Genomic DNA, 16107 nt, shown 5'->3' on the forward strand with positions numbered 1-16107 from the left:
TATCTAATGGCCTGACTGTGTATGATGGCACATTTTGTGTGTTGGGGGTGGAAGCTGGAACTGTCGAGGTAGTTGCATCTGTCAGTGGGTTTCCTGTATATGGAGGTGTGAAGCGTATTATCCCTGATGTATACTGTGGTGTCTAGGAAGTTGACGTGTGTGTTTGAGTATTCCATTTTTAGTTTGATTGATGGATGAAAAGTGTTGATCAATGAGTAAAATTGTTTTAGGTTTTCTTCACCTTCTTTCCATATGATGAAAATATCATCAATATAGCGATAGTATCTGTATGGTTTTTGTTCCATGCTGTTCAGGAATTTTTCCTCCAGGTCAGCCATAAATAAATTGGCATATTGGGGTGCCATTTTACTTCCCATCGCAGTACCCATACCCAAACTTGCCATGAATGGGAAAACTTCAGAAGCTGCACCAAGAGCAGACCTTTTGGATACAACCTAAACATAAACATAAAAGCAACCTAACATCTATACCTCCTACTATCAGTGACCTGGAATCTAATCCGGAATCCCAAAGCTGAATTCCAGGAAACCTAAAAATTCTCCCTTGTAGTTGGACTGTGCCTGCACTGCAATGGTTAACGATCCATTTCTGTTAGGGGATTTAGAGAAACAGATTTACTTACCCAGTCGTCCACTCCTGCAGGCTCCCCTACTCTCCTAGACTGGTCGACTGATAGCCTCTTCTCTCCAAATGCTCTGGCAGTCTAAGGTGATGACATCATCAAGACTGATACAGGGTTTCATAGCCCTGCACTGGTAATGAAGACATTGATAGACAGTCCACCATCAAAGCATTGAGGAGCACTGTCATTTTCCCTCAACTTCAGGAGTGATGAGACCAGTCTTGCTCAACATAAGGGACCACCAACCAGTCAGAAAGAGGGTTGATAGTAGAGGGCATACAGGTGGTATGGCCCAAAATGAGGGATTTGGGGAAGGCCAGGGGGAAGAAATAAAAGGAGAAGGGAAAGGCGGAAAGAGGGGAAAATGGGGGAGGGAGTGTAGAAAGGGTATCTGACTCCTCAACAGGCAGAAAACATCTGGGGATGGGTTATATGGGATATAGGAAGCATACACAGAAAGAACCTCATGGAAAGCGCTGTAGCAAAGGGAACCTACTGGGTAACCCTGGGAGTGTATATCTCTCAACTCGAGCCTCTCAAATGTGTGGGTATTGAGTATAAATGGTTGTGATTCATTATATTTGAGGGGGCTTAGATGGGGGGTAAGACGCTGCATCTTGAATCTTGTCTGGAAATCAAGCTGCTAAGTCAAAGCACGGGAACTGCTATCTAAACTGAAAATTTTGCTCTTTCACAACAGACAGCTGCGCTCTGAGGTCTGTTCTGTTTTGAAGTGTTTTTTGAGACAGGTTCTGAAAAAAAAAGGATTGCTTGCCTCTAAACACTATGGAGTTGTGCATTCGAGCTTATGAAGGATCTCCTCCTTGAGAGAGAAACTCTGCATGCAGAAAACACTTACTCTTGTGTTTCTTTCTTGGAGACTTGGAGGTCAACGACTTCTGTCAGTGGGGGATACACCAGGAGTCAGTGGGTCCTATCTAGGGGATGCTTTTAAATTGGTCGCAGTATTGTTTATATTTGACCAATTCTAGCATCCTGATTGGCAATATCCTCTATATGGTGGTACAATTCTAGGAGAGTATTAGACTAATGTATCGGATTGTCGTGTAGCATTTTTCATCTCTGTGGATGCCCGCTTTATCCACTTCGTCCAAGTTGCCAGCAAGGCCCTGGAGATCTAGTCAAGTTCCAACACCACAGCCTGTAAGGCACCCTTGATATCAATGACATAGTGAGTTCTAACCTGATAGGCAGCTGATGGATGTACTGAAAAGTGTTATGCTTGCAGGGCCCCATTCTGAATATTCTTGAGTGGTGGGAACAGATGCTATATTGGCCTGGAGGTCTGGTAGTTTAGGTCTTTCAGGCATGTCCTTATCCATTTGTGACTGTTGGGAGATGGAGATCTCTGGAGTGCTGCAGGTTTACCCATTTTTACCATGTTGGTAAAAAATAAACAAACAAAAAACACTGTGGCTTTTTATGTGCCGGAGTTCACTCCACACCAAATCACGCACACTAGATCATCATAATTACAGTATGTGCTAGTTATTACACAATGCACTTTTCCTACACATGGTGTTTTAACATTTTTCACACACACACAAATTGAAAATTTGTTGGAAATCCTTAATGGATAAGTATAAAGATACCAATAACAAAAAGTAAAAAGGGATGCAGATGAACTATATACAGTATCACTGTGTGTCCTTTTGTTATTCGACAGGCTTTATATATTGGGTGCACCTTTTATATGATATTGTAAAGCACTCCACAATTGCTTCAGAGCACATTAAAGCAGTGTTTCTCTATCTTTTTTCAGTCAAGGCTTTAAAGTTCTGTACAACCTTGAGGCGCCCCATTCTAAAATGTAAAAAACATATCACAACAGCATCCACACATCTAGGACACCCAATAATGGAGGTGATTTATTCTTACAAAGCAACTACACCTGGATTGACTGACTAGTATTCCAGTTTCTCTCCTTCATCAGTCTCTACCCCACACTAATGTGACCCCGGTGCAGATGGAAAGGGGCAAGAAATGGGCAAACAAAGATGCTGTGCAAGCATCTGATGTCATCGATTTTTAGGATTCCACTGGCTGGCACACACAGTGCCCACAGTTGTAATGATGCACAATCAGAACCTGTGGCTTTGTGTAACAAAAAGGAAAGTTTAATCCTCTTGCTGGCTTGTTGACAATTTTTGGGCAATTTGGGGTAATTTTGAAGCAGCTTGCAAACGCACCCCTGAAGAACCCAGAAGGCACCCTGGTTGAAAAAGGCTGCATTAAAGAGTAAGTCTTTTATTCAACTGTAGCACAACTTCCAGATTTCCATTTCAAAACCCCAGACCTGTGAAGCAGCTTTCTCTCCTCTACTTGCAGTGATGAAAGTTCGGGCTAGACGGCATCTACTTGGTCAGCACTGTCCATGTGATGGTGCTGCTGACCAATCAAAAGTCCTCTGAACGGTCATTCCTGCAAGGAGAGAAAAGAAGCGTCGATGATTTCAAATCCCCGCTGCTTTCTCTCCTCTCTTACCACTGAGACTCAGCATGGGATGCAAGCAGAGAGGTTTCCTGCACTGCTCCTGTGTAAACTCGGGCTATGACAAGCCTGGGTTCACACAGGAGCAGTGGGGAAACTGAATGCTATTCTTTCTGGTGCAATTTGCATCCATTAATGCAAATCGCACCACAAAGTATCGGTAATTGGTATCGGTGAGTATGATGCCAGGAGAAGATCCAAGGAGGCTGATTAAAGTAGCCAGCAGAAGACATCTGGAAAGTAAAGTATAAAAAAAATAAAGTATAAAATAAAAAATGGAAAGTAAAGTATGAATACAGTGTATTTGTGTATGCATGCAAAAAAAAGAGAAGAATGGGTTGCTGTCTGGGTAAAAAAAAAAGCCAAGAGTCAGATCAAAATCAACTTTTCAGAGCTTACACAGGGCTATGGAATGCTATTGAAAGGTTCCCTTTAAGACTACTTGGTGACTATGCAATCAGTTGATTATGTAGATATTTAGGACTCATATCTATGGATAGGATGTTATATGTCTCCTGCTGTGTAGATGAGTGATATTGGGGAGGAGTTACTAATGCAGGTATATTCACTTACAAGTGCACCCTAAAAAACAGCCTGTTAGTTTATACTAGTATAGTATTTCCCTGTGGCTATTTTTTGTACAATTAAACCAGTAAAATCCTTTATGTCACCAATCGTTTTTCAGAGGGTGTTAAGCACTGCTGTCCATGGGAAAGAACCCTTTGAAGTCTGTGGATCAGATGGTGCTTTCCCAAAGTGCACAGCATTAATGAGCATATGATCATTACAATAAAATAAGATACTAAATAGTACGGTTAAAAAAAACAAACCCCTACCATTAAATTGCAGTTAACATAACTGATAATATATTGCCCACATTTATTGAAAATTGGAGTTGTCCTGCGAATTTTCAAAATGTACATATATAATGAAAACAAAACTGACAATTTTGCTTGTTTTAGGACCACATGATTTATTTAATGAGAGTAAATTCACATATTTTGGGATGCATTTTAAGGATAAGAGCAACGGACATACAAATATTTAGGCAAAACATAACTAGATGCACTTTTCTGACAAAAAGTTTCCTCTAGTAAAATTATATACAAAAATGAGAAAAAAAAAAAAATCTTCTACATCACCATTCCCTTCTAAATAAACACTGGTATTGAATTATCAGATTTACTTTACTCAGAAACTGGAAATACATCCATCACAAAATACGCTTTCCGGTCCCCAAAAGTCTCCAGATATAATCCTATATATTTAGCAGCCCCCCACCCACTTGAGGTCAATAAAGTTTGAGTTATGTGACAATATTTAAAAAAAAAAACCAAAAAAAAAACATTAAAAAAAAAAACAAAAAAAAGGTTTATTTCTAAATGCTGGCCCAGGATTAATGTAACATCCTGGAACTCAGTAAATACACATGACTTATTTACATCTCAAAGTCTACAAAAAATGAAATGGGATGTTCTATCCGCAATGTATGAACCATCTTTGATCAGTTGTAAACATTGCTATCATTCCATATCTGAAACGATTGTAAATAAATGTTCCATTAGCCGAACTTAGGACTCCAAAAATCATCAGCTGCCATGACCACTTTCAGAGGGCTCCTAAGCTCCTTGCATGCAAATGTCCCCAGATCTGTCATTATTAAACACACAGGTTTGTAAGTCACTGACACTTCCCTATATGAACATAAAAAACATTCTGCAGGGTAGCAACAATTCCTGCTATTGCCGTTTCAGTTATTTGCCATCTTGAGAAAATGCACAATCTCAATGAATACAGGACTATGTTGCTAAATAGTTCTGTAGTATAGTACAGGTTTGACTTTTTTAAAAAGTAGAACAAAGCCTTTTTTTGACTAAGTTTACGGTGTGACCTTTTTCATGGAAATACGGACACACATTGCACCCTAGAAATGCCAAATACAACAGCATAAATGTGTACGTCTGCCAAACTGCAGGACTTTGAGCTGCCATCCCAGAGAGGTTATTGGTGTAAACATAAAACTTAAAGTCTGTAGAAAATTGCACACTAAACATCGTTTGAATTTTGGTTACATCATATGATTGTGATATGGTGGAAATCATCTCCAGCACACTGAATAGAGGCATAGAGGAACACAGCCAACCATGTGCCATAATACCATGAATGCATTATTGCATTGCATTTCATTTTGAAAGGCACCCCTTGGCATGTTCAACATGGTGCCCTGCAAAAAAATGCAACAGGACCTATTTTTTCATGCAATGAGGTGCGTTACAGCCCATTCGGTTCAAATAGGCTTCCAAAATCAGCTCACCATGGCATACTGAATTCTGGTATGAATGGACCCTCACTGGGACAATAGAGACCTCTATACTGCATGTAGGCCTAATTGGACTGGAAACTTTTTATGTAGAGGTCCATTCCATTAATTTTTTTTTGCCCCTTCAGCTTAAGCATACTTTTTCATATGCGTGGCAGTTGTCTTAGCCCTGGGAGCTTAAGATTTTGTATTCAGCTGAAATTAGGTGGTGATGGGTAAAATTTGAAGGTGCTGTATTATTTTGCTACTGGATTTTTAAACAGCTGTAAACGTTCCACATAATATGGACAACCCCTGTTTTAAAAGGCAGCCTCATTCCTTTCATGTTCTTACTTGTACAGTCTTGCCAGCTACATATTTTCGTTGATTTTAACTAGTTTGTCCTAGTTTATGTTTGTACTGTATTTTGTTCGCATGGCACCAAATGCAATAAAATTGCAACCTGTCTATCCTGCCTTTGTGACACAGATGTCCAAATATTATAGAGCACAATCTAGTTTTACAGGTAAGTGCATGGGTGACAGTAGGTTAAAAAGCCAGCATGCACCCAACTTTAATAATCATTTTTAAATTCCAGTGATCGGAAAACCTGAGGTTATCATGATTTGTTTCATTACCAGCACGTCCATGTGTGCCTATTGCAGTAAAAATAAGATGGCTTCAAAATAAGCAAGCGTGAATACAAAATAGTTGTGGAAAAACACCAAATACGTCTTAGAGTAAGATTGTGAAACCAGTATTGAAGGAGTAGCTCATTTTTTTTTCTAAATGAGTAATGTTGCACTGTAACGTCTGTATTCACTTCTTCAAGTCCACCAATTTTAATATTTAACAGCAGCCCATTTCAAAATATTCTTGTTTTGTGAAAGCACATTTTCCTAACTAAGGATGGCTGGCACCATCACCAAGAAACTGGTGGCACTGGGTTATGATAAGGGAAGGCCTTGGACAACTTCTGTCAGACCTGTGGTAAAAGGCTGGGTTCCATTTCTGCCGGCAGCTTGGAGTGGAAAGGGAGAAGATCCATGTCAAAATCTATAGTAAGAATGAGAAAAATGCTTAGTTATTTTTGAAAATTATTTTTGTCCAAGCATCAGATTTTTTTTTTTTTTTTAGGGTAAGTGTTGATCATGTCTTATAATATAGCTCATTTATAATCTATAGGAGGAACAAATGACTTGCCACTCTGACTCAATTTTTACAGAATAGTTTCACCTCTGGGAAAAAAAATAAATGCACATTTCTTTTGCGGGTAAAAAAAATGCATTTATTATTTTCTTTCTATGGAGCCTGCAGAGCACTGCATTCATGATCAGCAGACCACAAATGCAATCTCTAGCTCCTACAGACACTCAGAATAGCTGTCTGCCCATATTTAGTATCAGTAGGCAGTCACTTGAGAGCAGGAAGATCAATGGACTATGAGAGCGCTCACCAGCACCCTCATAAATTCCTTAAGAACTACAAGCTGTCAGCTGCAATGGCTGATGGTACTTGAAGTTCATTAATTCACAGGAAACTGTGAATGAATGACGTGGTCGTGTAGGCAGATCCCCACACAGCCAAGCTGTTTTCAAATTGTGAGAGTGGATGCAGGGAGAAGATCCACCGCCTGCTGTCACAGGGAGGGGGGAGAGGATTCAGATGCTGGAACATGTTACACATTCCACCCTAAAAGCAGGTGGAACATGTAACATATTCCAAAGGTGAACTTATCCTTTAAAAAGGTATTGCACATTACTTTGTTTTTGGAACAACGCCAATCCTATTCATATGAAAAATAAAACAGTTTTTTACAATATGTTGCTTATCAGCTTAAAAATGATTGCAATAATCAGTAAACTTCACTGAAATAATATAAATTCCTATTTTAACCCTTTCGCTGCCAGGCCCTGCACTCCACTTTTAAACCCATGTGGCTAGATAATTTTTGCAATTTTTCTATTGCGTTTGTATTTTTCCCTTACAGCTTTAGAGTTTGTCAAAGACCCCCCAAACCATATATATTCTGAAAGCACACGACCAGTAGAATAAAAAGAAGATGCTACTGATTTTTAGGGCCCCAGGATATTTGCACAAATGTTTACAAAATCATTATTTTCGCTAAAAATACACTAAACCATTATTAGCAGATACAAATACAGCAAATTTTACAAAATTCCTACTAAAAATAAAAGTTTAACCTGTATTGAGTTTATTTATTTCAGATACTTATATAGCACCGCCAATTTACGCAGCGCTTTACATATATATTGTACATTCGCATCAGTCCCTAACCCTCAAGGGGTGTACAATCTAAGGTCCCTAACTCACACTCATGGTTAATAAATACCAAATATTTGTACATTTTAATTTGAGCCTTTTTGCGAAGTGGTGAAAAATCGAATATACACAAAATTGTAAAGAACCAAATTTCTCTAGAAATCTGCAGGTTTTCATTTTTCACTTACAGCTTTCAGTTTGTAAAAGACCCCCCAAACCATATATTTTCTAAAAGCACATGACCAGTAGGATAAAAAGAAGGTCCTACTGATTTTTAAGGCCCCACGATGTTTGTGCAAATGTAAATTCTTACTAGGCCCCGTTCAATGGGGTGTGGTAAAGCGTACGCCCATGGAGGGCCGTGTTTACGTGCATGGGGATGCACAGGTGTCCTGTGCATCCATGTGCAGGCAGTCCAATTCATGTCAACTGGGACACAGCAGATGAAAGGACAGGCGTATGGACATGGCCAGCTAGAAGCAGTGCTGTAGGTCCATATGCCGTATGGACCGGGCAGGGAAAGGGTTAAATGATTCAGAACACTGGCATTATGGGAGTCTGCTCTATCCACAGGACAAGAAAAACTGAGGTCCAGTTTAACTAGCATTTTCCACGGCTCTCTCACAGAGTAAGTGTAAATCATTTTACTAGTTCCATTCTCATAACACTAAACAACTCCTCTATACTAGTAGGAGGTTGTGTGCATATGTGCTGTTTTTAGTATAAATCAACTAAGCTGGTGTGATCCAATCAAATAGAGAGTACATTTTGAATTGTTATATTGTAATAAACTGCTATTGTCATTCAGTAAAACAGATGCCATGATAAAACCAGAAAAACAATTCATTTACTGAAACTCAAGTTTAGAAAAAAATAAAATGATTTGATTTGTTGTAGCAAGGTCTTTGCCTCTGAGAACAGGGTTATGAGAATAGCTATTGCAATTATTTATCTTCCTGCGGTAATCTAACCCCCACACCATTCAGCTGGGATAGCAGTGGCCAAATTTCCAGACAGGAGCATCTCAAGCATGGCTATTAACATCAAAGAGATGCAAAATATTTTCTGCATAATTTTTTTTGCAAAATTTACACTGATTTGTGTAAATTGTTAATGAAATTTCATTTTTATACAGGACAGCTCCTATATTCTAAGAAACTGTCAAAGATGGCAGACTTACTGCCAAGGAGAAGGATTCCAGCAGTCCCCCTAGGAGACCTAGTTGGAGGTAGGAGAGAGGGCAGAGATTGAGCACCTTAATGACAGTTTCTGGTATGACAAAATGACTACATGCCAGAGCCTATAAATCATATGAGAGGCACTGTAGGGTACTAAGATAGACACTTTTGTTCTAAGACAAATAACCACAACAAGGGTATAAACTTCTACCCAATTATGACAGTGTGCATTAAAATAGGGTAGATGCAGGACATAAATGATCAAACACACATTCTGTAGTCTCCTTGTGATCTCTCAAATACAGAAAGCCAATTGCATCCAGCAAATCAGTATCAAGATGTTTCTCAAAGCTACCAATCTGATTCAAACTTTCTTTAAAAACATAATCTTAGAGGTGCTTTGTCAAAAAAAAAAAAAAAAAAAAGAAAGGCAGTTGCACATTGGAGGTTTTAGGAGAAGTCCCATCCCCCCAACAGTTCAGAAGCTCTGTGAAGTCAGGCCACTGCGGACGGCAATGGGAAATTGAAAGGATCTTGTTACAATTAGAACCTAGCCTCATAAAAGGCCAATTCCAGATAGCTTGTGGAAAGCAAAGTACAGTAAAACACAGGGAATTCATCATTTGCCTATCTCAACATTTCTGCATAACTGTGCTTATCATCTTTGTACTGCTAAACACACACTGGTTTATACCTATGCAACAACTATGGCATTTAATGGAGTTTACCCACCTATATCTTCCCGAGGTCTGGCTGATACAGGATTTTTATGTACTTCCTCAATGTGTTTATTCATCTGGTCCCTCGTGGATGTAGTAAAATTGCATTGCATACACTTGTAGCTACCTCTGGTGTGTTCCCAAACAATACGGCTGTTGCTTGTGTGTCCTAAAACATAAGCATGATACAAGTGTTAAGTTTTGCACCATGTTAAGATGAATACGTGAATGTGAAGATCATATGGAGAATGGGCAAATGAAATTAACTAAACAGCCAGACACTGGTCAAACAAATTAGGAGTGGAATGTAAAGCGAAACTAAACCTAGACAGAGAGAGAGAGAAGAAAAAAAAAGTAAAAAATGCCCCCAGGAGCTATATGTCATAATGTCCTGGTATGTACAACATATTAGCACATTATGGCTGACTTCCTTATCAAGTGATCCCTCCAGTGCTGTGGTGTCAGTGCTCTGGCCTTCCATCTTCTTCTGGTCTTCCTTCCAAATTCAGACTATTTTTTTTTAGGCCGCTTGGCTCTGTCGCGATGATGTCAGTCCCGTGCATGGGAGTCACATAATCACAGCACAGAGAGGTACCGTAAATGCATGCTGGACTGCACATGTGCTGCTCAATGTACATTAAAACTGACCAGCAGGGGAGAAGTAGTTATTACAGAAGAGACCAATTCAATATTTTTTTTTAAAGAGTTTAGTTCCGCTTTAGTTTCATCAGTTTAATGACATCCAATAGCTAATATTTCTTTTTTGCAAGAATGCATTTATATGCATAGTAGTTACCATAACTGTAGATCCCAACTGTTAAAAAAGTATTTGCTCTCAAAATGTCTAAATCACTGGAGTTTATCATGAAGGGAACAAAATGGACTATTCCAGATTTTTAAATATAGGCAGCTCTGACTGTGGCTATATAGAACATTTATACACATCTGAAAAATATTGAAAACTCCAAAATTAGTTTATAGTTTATGTTTCTTATCCTTCTCTGTGAAGTTATCTGAAGCCCAAAGTGCGGCACACAATTTAAAGTGAAATTATACCCTCCTACCCTTTAAAGCCAAAGAAGCTGCAATCTTAGCCTCTGTTTGATCTGCAACATTGTGATGTACATGTGATCAGCTAGGACATCAGCCATTTGATAGCTTGACAGTTCATTTGACAGCTATCAAAAGCACATTAGTGACTGTGACTGTTATCATTCCCAGCATGCTTTGAATGTAACTGTTTCGGTAGACATTAATTTGGTGGGTTTAGTTCTACTTAAAGCGGAGTTCCACCCAAAAGGGGAAGTTCCGCTTTATAGATTGGTCCCCCGCTCCTCATTAAGGATTGGCATCTTTGGGGGCGGGTACCCGAAATTGACAGGTACCCGCTCCCACTTCCGCTGCAATCGCCTAGGCGATCGGAAGCGGAAGTTATCCTCTTACCCTCCCTCCCCGTAGTCTTGTGGGACACAAGACAGGTCCCAGAAGATGATGGGCCATTCAGGAAGCGCAGCGCTACTCGCGCAGTGGGCACCCATCTGTGAAGCCTCAAGCTGTCACAGCCGGGTGCCCACACTGAAGATGCCGGCGTCTGGAATACAGGACGGCTGGTAAACAGGCAACGTTGGACAGGTAAGTGGCTGTTTTTTAAAAGTCAGCAGCTACAGTTTTTGTAGCTGCTGACTTTTATTTTTTTACAGTGTGAGTGGAACTCCGCTTTAAAGGCAGAAATAAACCCATCAATTTACCAGTTTCTCAAAACAGTTACTTCAAGGCATGCCGGGACTGATTACCGTCACATTTGCTTGTGCTCTCAACCAAACTGTCGAGCCATCAAAAGTCTGGTGTCATAACTGATCACATATGCAGCACCATTACAACTGCAGAGGAAACAGGGCTAAGATGGCAGCTTCTTTGCCTGTAAAGGACAGGAAGGTTTAGTTCCACTTTAATCTGTGTGGTATTTAGGCTTTGTTCACAAATCTGTGGTGCAGTAATGCACAAATTATTACATGTAGCACTAAGGCAGCACATTTATTTGAGTGGGCCCCCTAACACCAAAGCTACCAAAAAAATAAAAAAAGGGTGCATGTACTACAATTTGTGACATCGTGCACAACAATGCACATCTGCTGGCAAGGCGACTTGGGGTGCTAATAAAATACAAGTAAACCCATTTGCACATGATCAAATGGCTGGTGTCATAACTGATCATGTGCAGCACCAGGGAAACTGCAGATCAAACAGAAGCTAAGATAGCAGCTTCCATGACCATGAAGCATAGTAGAGTTTAGTTCCGCTTTAATCATCAGTACATGTAATAAATGGAAAGGAAATGTAAAATTACAATATATTACAACCATTCTAACCCACTAGCTGACCTTGGTTCTTTTTCCACATGGCGTTGGAGACAGGAAGGCCTTGATTCCCAAGGAATGGCCTAAGTTTCTGTGGGACTGCACCCTGAGGTAAGGAGTATGCCGATTGGTGGAGGTAGTTTAGATAGGATCCGGTAACGGATGACCGCTGTGGACCTGGGAGACGACTTGTAAACAAAGAAGGGCTATGGGCAGGAAAAGAGTTAGAAGTCTCAGAAGTCAGTTTGCTCACTGAAGGCAGTTGACCACCAGGGACAGAGGAAACTGAAGCTGTTGCAATGGATGCTGTTGGATCCTCAGTCTTTGGAAGAGGAGTGTCTTTCTTGACGCATTGGATAACACTTGTCTTACGGCTCCCTGAAGCCACTGCTGGTGCTGGCTTAATATCAGTGGGTGGAGGCATGGTTGTGATGCTGTCAGAGCGTGAAAGGTTGTCAGAACACACATGAAGGTGCTTAAACAGTGAACGGTGTGTACGAAATGGCTGCATACAGTTCTCACACCTATAGAAGGAAAATGCATGAAACTGTTAAAATAGCGTTTGGTTGCCAACATTTATATGAAATACCTATGCTCCTGAACTACGTGTTGGATACATTCCTCAAACATTATTCTGAGGAATTCAATGAAGCTTTAATGACACTTTTCTGGTGGTGGCTTCCTTTTTTTTGCTACTTCAGGAAAGTATTTTTAGCCAGTTCCAGTTTCATTACTGACATGTGCGACATACCACTCTAAGAACCGGTCACTATGGCAGTGACAGATTTTTAAAGAATCACTGCCATTTTGCAGATTAGGAAACTAGCAGTAATGAAGACCAGAGGTAGGCCAGTGCTCAAAGTGGTGCATGACTGTGCTGGGAAGCGGTCATGAATGTGGCAGCTTCCTGGACAGAGATCTTTACCTGATTCCATTCAGCTGCAACCAAGAGATTCCCTGCCCCAAAGCTAAATGTAAACAAGGTGGTTGGGGATACTGGTATGCCATTACCAAAATATGGCAATGCTCATAGTAGGGAAATTATTTCAGCCACTGGGTGGGTGAAGCCTAATGGTGAATTGACAGACTGTTTCCCCTATTAGGTCTGCCTTACTTTTAATAGATATGGACGGCAATGGCTATATTAAAAAGCCGCTATTAAACTGAATAGCAGCTATGCACCCACCAACTGTTCTGTGTTGTCAGTCAACAGAGAAGTGGGCCTGATTGGGAACTAGTCTCTTAGTCTCTCATCAGTCTCTGCCAACTGCACTACAAAATTAATTCAGTGTGATGGGCAAAGTGGCCAGGGAGAGAGGAATCAGTGTTCAGTATGGACACTCCAACCTCAGTACCAGGATCCAACAGATTCAAACACCAAAATCTTACATATAACAAGCAATTAAGTATAAAACACAATTTAAGTATGACATAAAATGAAATGAACACTGCTTCCATCATCTTCATGCTTTCCATAACTGAGAATGACAATCTCAAAGCTACATTGACCTTGTTTAAAGCCCAACTCGGGGGAACATGGAAATTCTCCCTTGCAGCAGGGCTGCATCCGCACTGCAAGATTTAATTACTCATTTAGGTTTAAGGTAGAGCAGGGGTAGGCAACCTTTGAGAGGTGGAGATCTACCTGGACAACATGGAAGAGATCAAAAATACCTGGGGTGCAGTGCCCTTAAGAAAAAAAAAAAAAAATTATCAAGCCCCCAGTAAAAAGAAGAACAGTGCGTCATAGTAGTATAATTTGCCAGTAATGACCTGGAGTTAACTTTTCATATTAACAAGCTGGTGATTGGTTGCTAGGACTGCCCTGTGTCCTAGCAACCAATCACTTGCCAGTTAACTTAAAAAGTTAACTTGAGCAGCTCCTGCCCTCTGTCCAGAGCTGTGCTGCCTCCTGCTCTCCTGTGAGAGTGGCAGAGGCAAGGGGGAAGGAGTGGTGCCCAAATAGAGCAGGTAGGAAAAGCAGGGACATGGTTGTAATCTATCCGTCACCTGCCCGCAAAGTTGTCGACCCACAAGGTAGAGTAAAAGTACTTTTCTCACCCGATCATCCACTCCCCTGAACATGCTTCCCATGTTCCAACGATGGACTGTCCCTCTATATCATCACATTCAATGCACTATAGACCCCGCATTGGTCTTGGTGAAATCAGGATCTTAGACCACTGGTCTCCAAACTTCCAAACAAAGAGCCAGTTTACTGTTCTTCAGATTTTTGGAGGGCTGAACTGTGGCCAGTGGGAGTAGAAAATGACCCATTGTCAATAAACATTGTCTGTAGTTAGTAGGAGGGGAAATAGTGCCCCATTGTTGGTATCAGTGGGAGGAATAGTCCCCCTGTCATTGGTGTCAGTGGCAGGAAGAGTGCCCCCTTCATTGGTATCAGTGGGAGGAATACTGTTCCAACATTTACTGTTTACTGTTTATTGGTGGGAGGAATAGTGCCCCACTGTTGTTGGTATCAGTCAGAGAAATACTGTCCCATTGTTGCTGTCAGTGAGTGAAATAGTGCCCCTTCCTTGGTGTCAGTGGGAGAAAGAGTGTTCCAAAATTTATATCAGTTTGGTGAATCATCATTGGTGTCAGTTGGAGGAATAGTGCCCCATCATTGGTGTCAATGGGAGGAATGATGCCTTATCAGTGTTGTCAGTGGGATGAATAGTGTCCCAAGGGCCAGATAATGCAAAGCAGAGGGCTGCATCTGGCCCGCAGGCTACACTTTGGATACCACTGCCTTAGACTACTGAAACAAGGGAGAGGAGACACTGTGGGCACCAGTCTAGCAGCACAAAGGATCGGTAAATAACTTCTTTTCTGTGCTCCCTAGACCTAAACAAGCAGTAAGGGGGTAGCCCTACTGCAAGGGAGAGCTTTCAAGTTTTCCGGAGTTGGGCTTTAAAGAACATGACTAAAAACACTGTGTTACAACAGGATCTAAATTACACTTATTTCGTCAAGTGCATGTTGTATAGTGAAGAGAAGAGTCTACTTTAGTGCTACCCACTAAAAGGGGATGCAGAATATACCATCCTTCTCTAAAAATTTGAATCATCTACATACTACACATGCTTTCCACTAAGGACTAAAAGTGTAAGTGTTATTGTTTGCCAATAATTGACCCCAATCCAAATTCAGCTCAATAGACTTACTTAAAATAGCGATTTGGCTTGTAATGGACCTTAAGATGGGTCATAAGGTCTTGCATACTGTCCAGTGTCTCACCACAGTCATTCATTGAGCATATGAACTTTTTATCTGCAAATGAAAATACAGCCAGAAATAAAACACGCTGTTATAGTCCTTTTACTAATAGTCATGTACATTAAGTATGCAGGTCAAGTAAAGCGCAACATTACTAGGGTCATAAGCCCCACTAGGTATTCTATCAAAAGGGAATTTGTATGCTTTGTTTGTTTTTGGGTGCAAAAAATATAACTTGCTACCTGCAATTGTTATATGATCACAATAAGGACCGCAAGAAGCTTATGTGGAGCAAGAACTGATGTGAATTGTCCTAAGTATTCCATAAAAGCTTGTGTAAATGATAAAGAATGCCCTCAAATGGTAACCTACACCCAACCTCCCCCCAAATTGGAATGCTGTTTAGCAAATAATTTAAGACCACATGGATATTACTATCCTTTGCATACTTGTATGCATGTTATGTTTCAGCTGTTCTATTAGAAGAAAATGCTGGCTTAGTGGTTGGCACTAATGCCTTGCAGCACTGGGGTCCATGGTTTGATTCCCAACCAGAACACTATTTGTATGGAGTGTGCATGTTCCCTCTGGGTTTGTGTGCATTTCCTCCTACACACCAAAGACATGTTGGTAGGTTAATTGGTTCCACTCTAAATTGGCCCTAGTATGTACTGTATATTTTTGCATGTGAGACTGAGAGCTTAGATTGTAAGCTGCTTGAGGGCAAGGACTGATGTCAATGTACAGTTAAGTGCTGCGTAAATTGTCAGTACTATATAAGTATCTGTAGAAAGTACTGAAGACAAAGCACTACTGCAATAACCAAGCAATTTTCAGAAGGAATCAGTAATGTTAGTCAAAATATTTCATTCAGCATGGGTTTGCTTTAAGGGCTTAT

At 40.5% G+C, this 16107-nt stretch overlaps 1 protein-coding gene across 1 annotated transcript in view; it reads right to left on the reverse strand.

Moving 5' to 3' along the window:
• Nucleotides 1-2505: 2505 nt before the first annotated feature.
• The window catches only part of ZNF414 (zinc finger protein 414), a 47067-nt gene continuing 33465 nt past the window's right edge, over nt 2506-16107 (reverse strand). The window contains exons 4-8 of the mRNA XM_089670006.1: nt 15158-15263; nt 12015-12514; nt 9647-9802; nt 6439-6509; nt 2506-3085 (exon numbers count right to left, since the gene is read on the reverse strand). Of these exons, the coding sequence (XP_089526132.1) occupies nt 3080-3085; nt 6439-6509; nt 9647-9802; nt 12015-12514; nt 15158-15263 (839 nt within the window). The 3' untranslated portion in view covers nt 2506-3079. The remainder of the gene's footprint in view (nt 3086-6438; nt 6510-9646; nt 9803-12014; nt 12515-15157; nt 15264-16107) is intronic.

This window comes from Staurois parvus, unplaced genomic scaffold, assembly GCF_062004578.1.
Source record: "Staurois parvus isolate SC_StPar_1 unplaced genomic scaffold, SC_StPar_1.0 ptg000086l, whole genome shotgun sequence".
Classification (NCBI taxonomy): Eukaryota; Metazoa; Chordata; class Amphibia; order Anura; family Ranidae; genus Staurois; species Staurois parvus.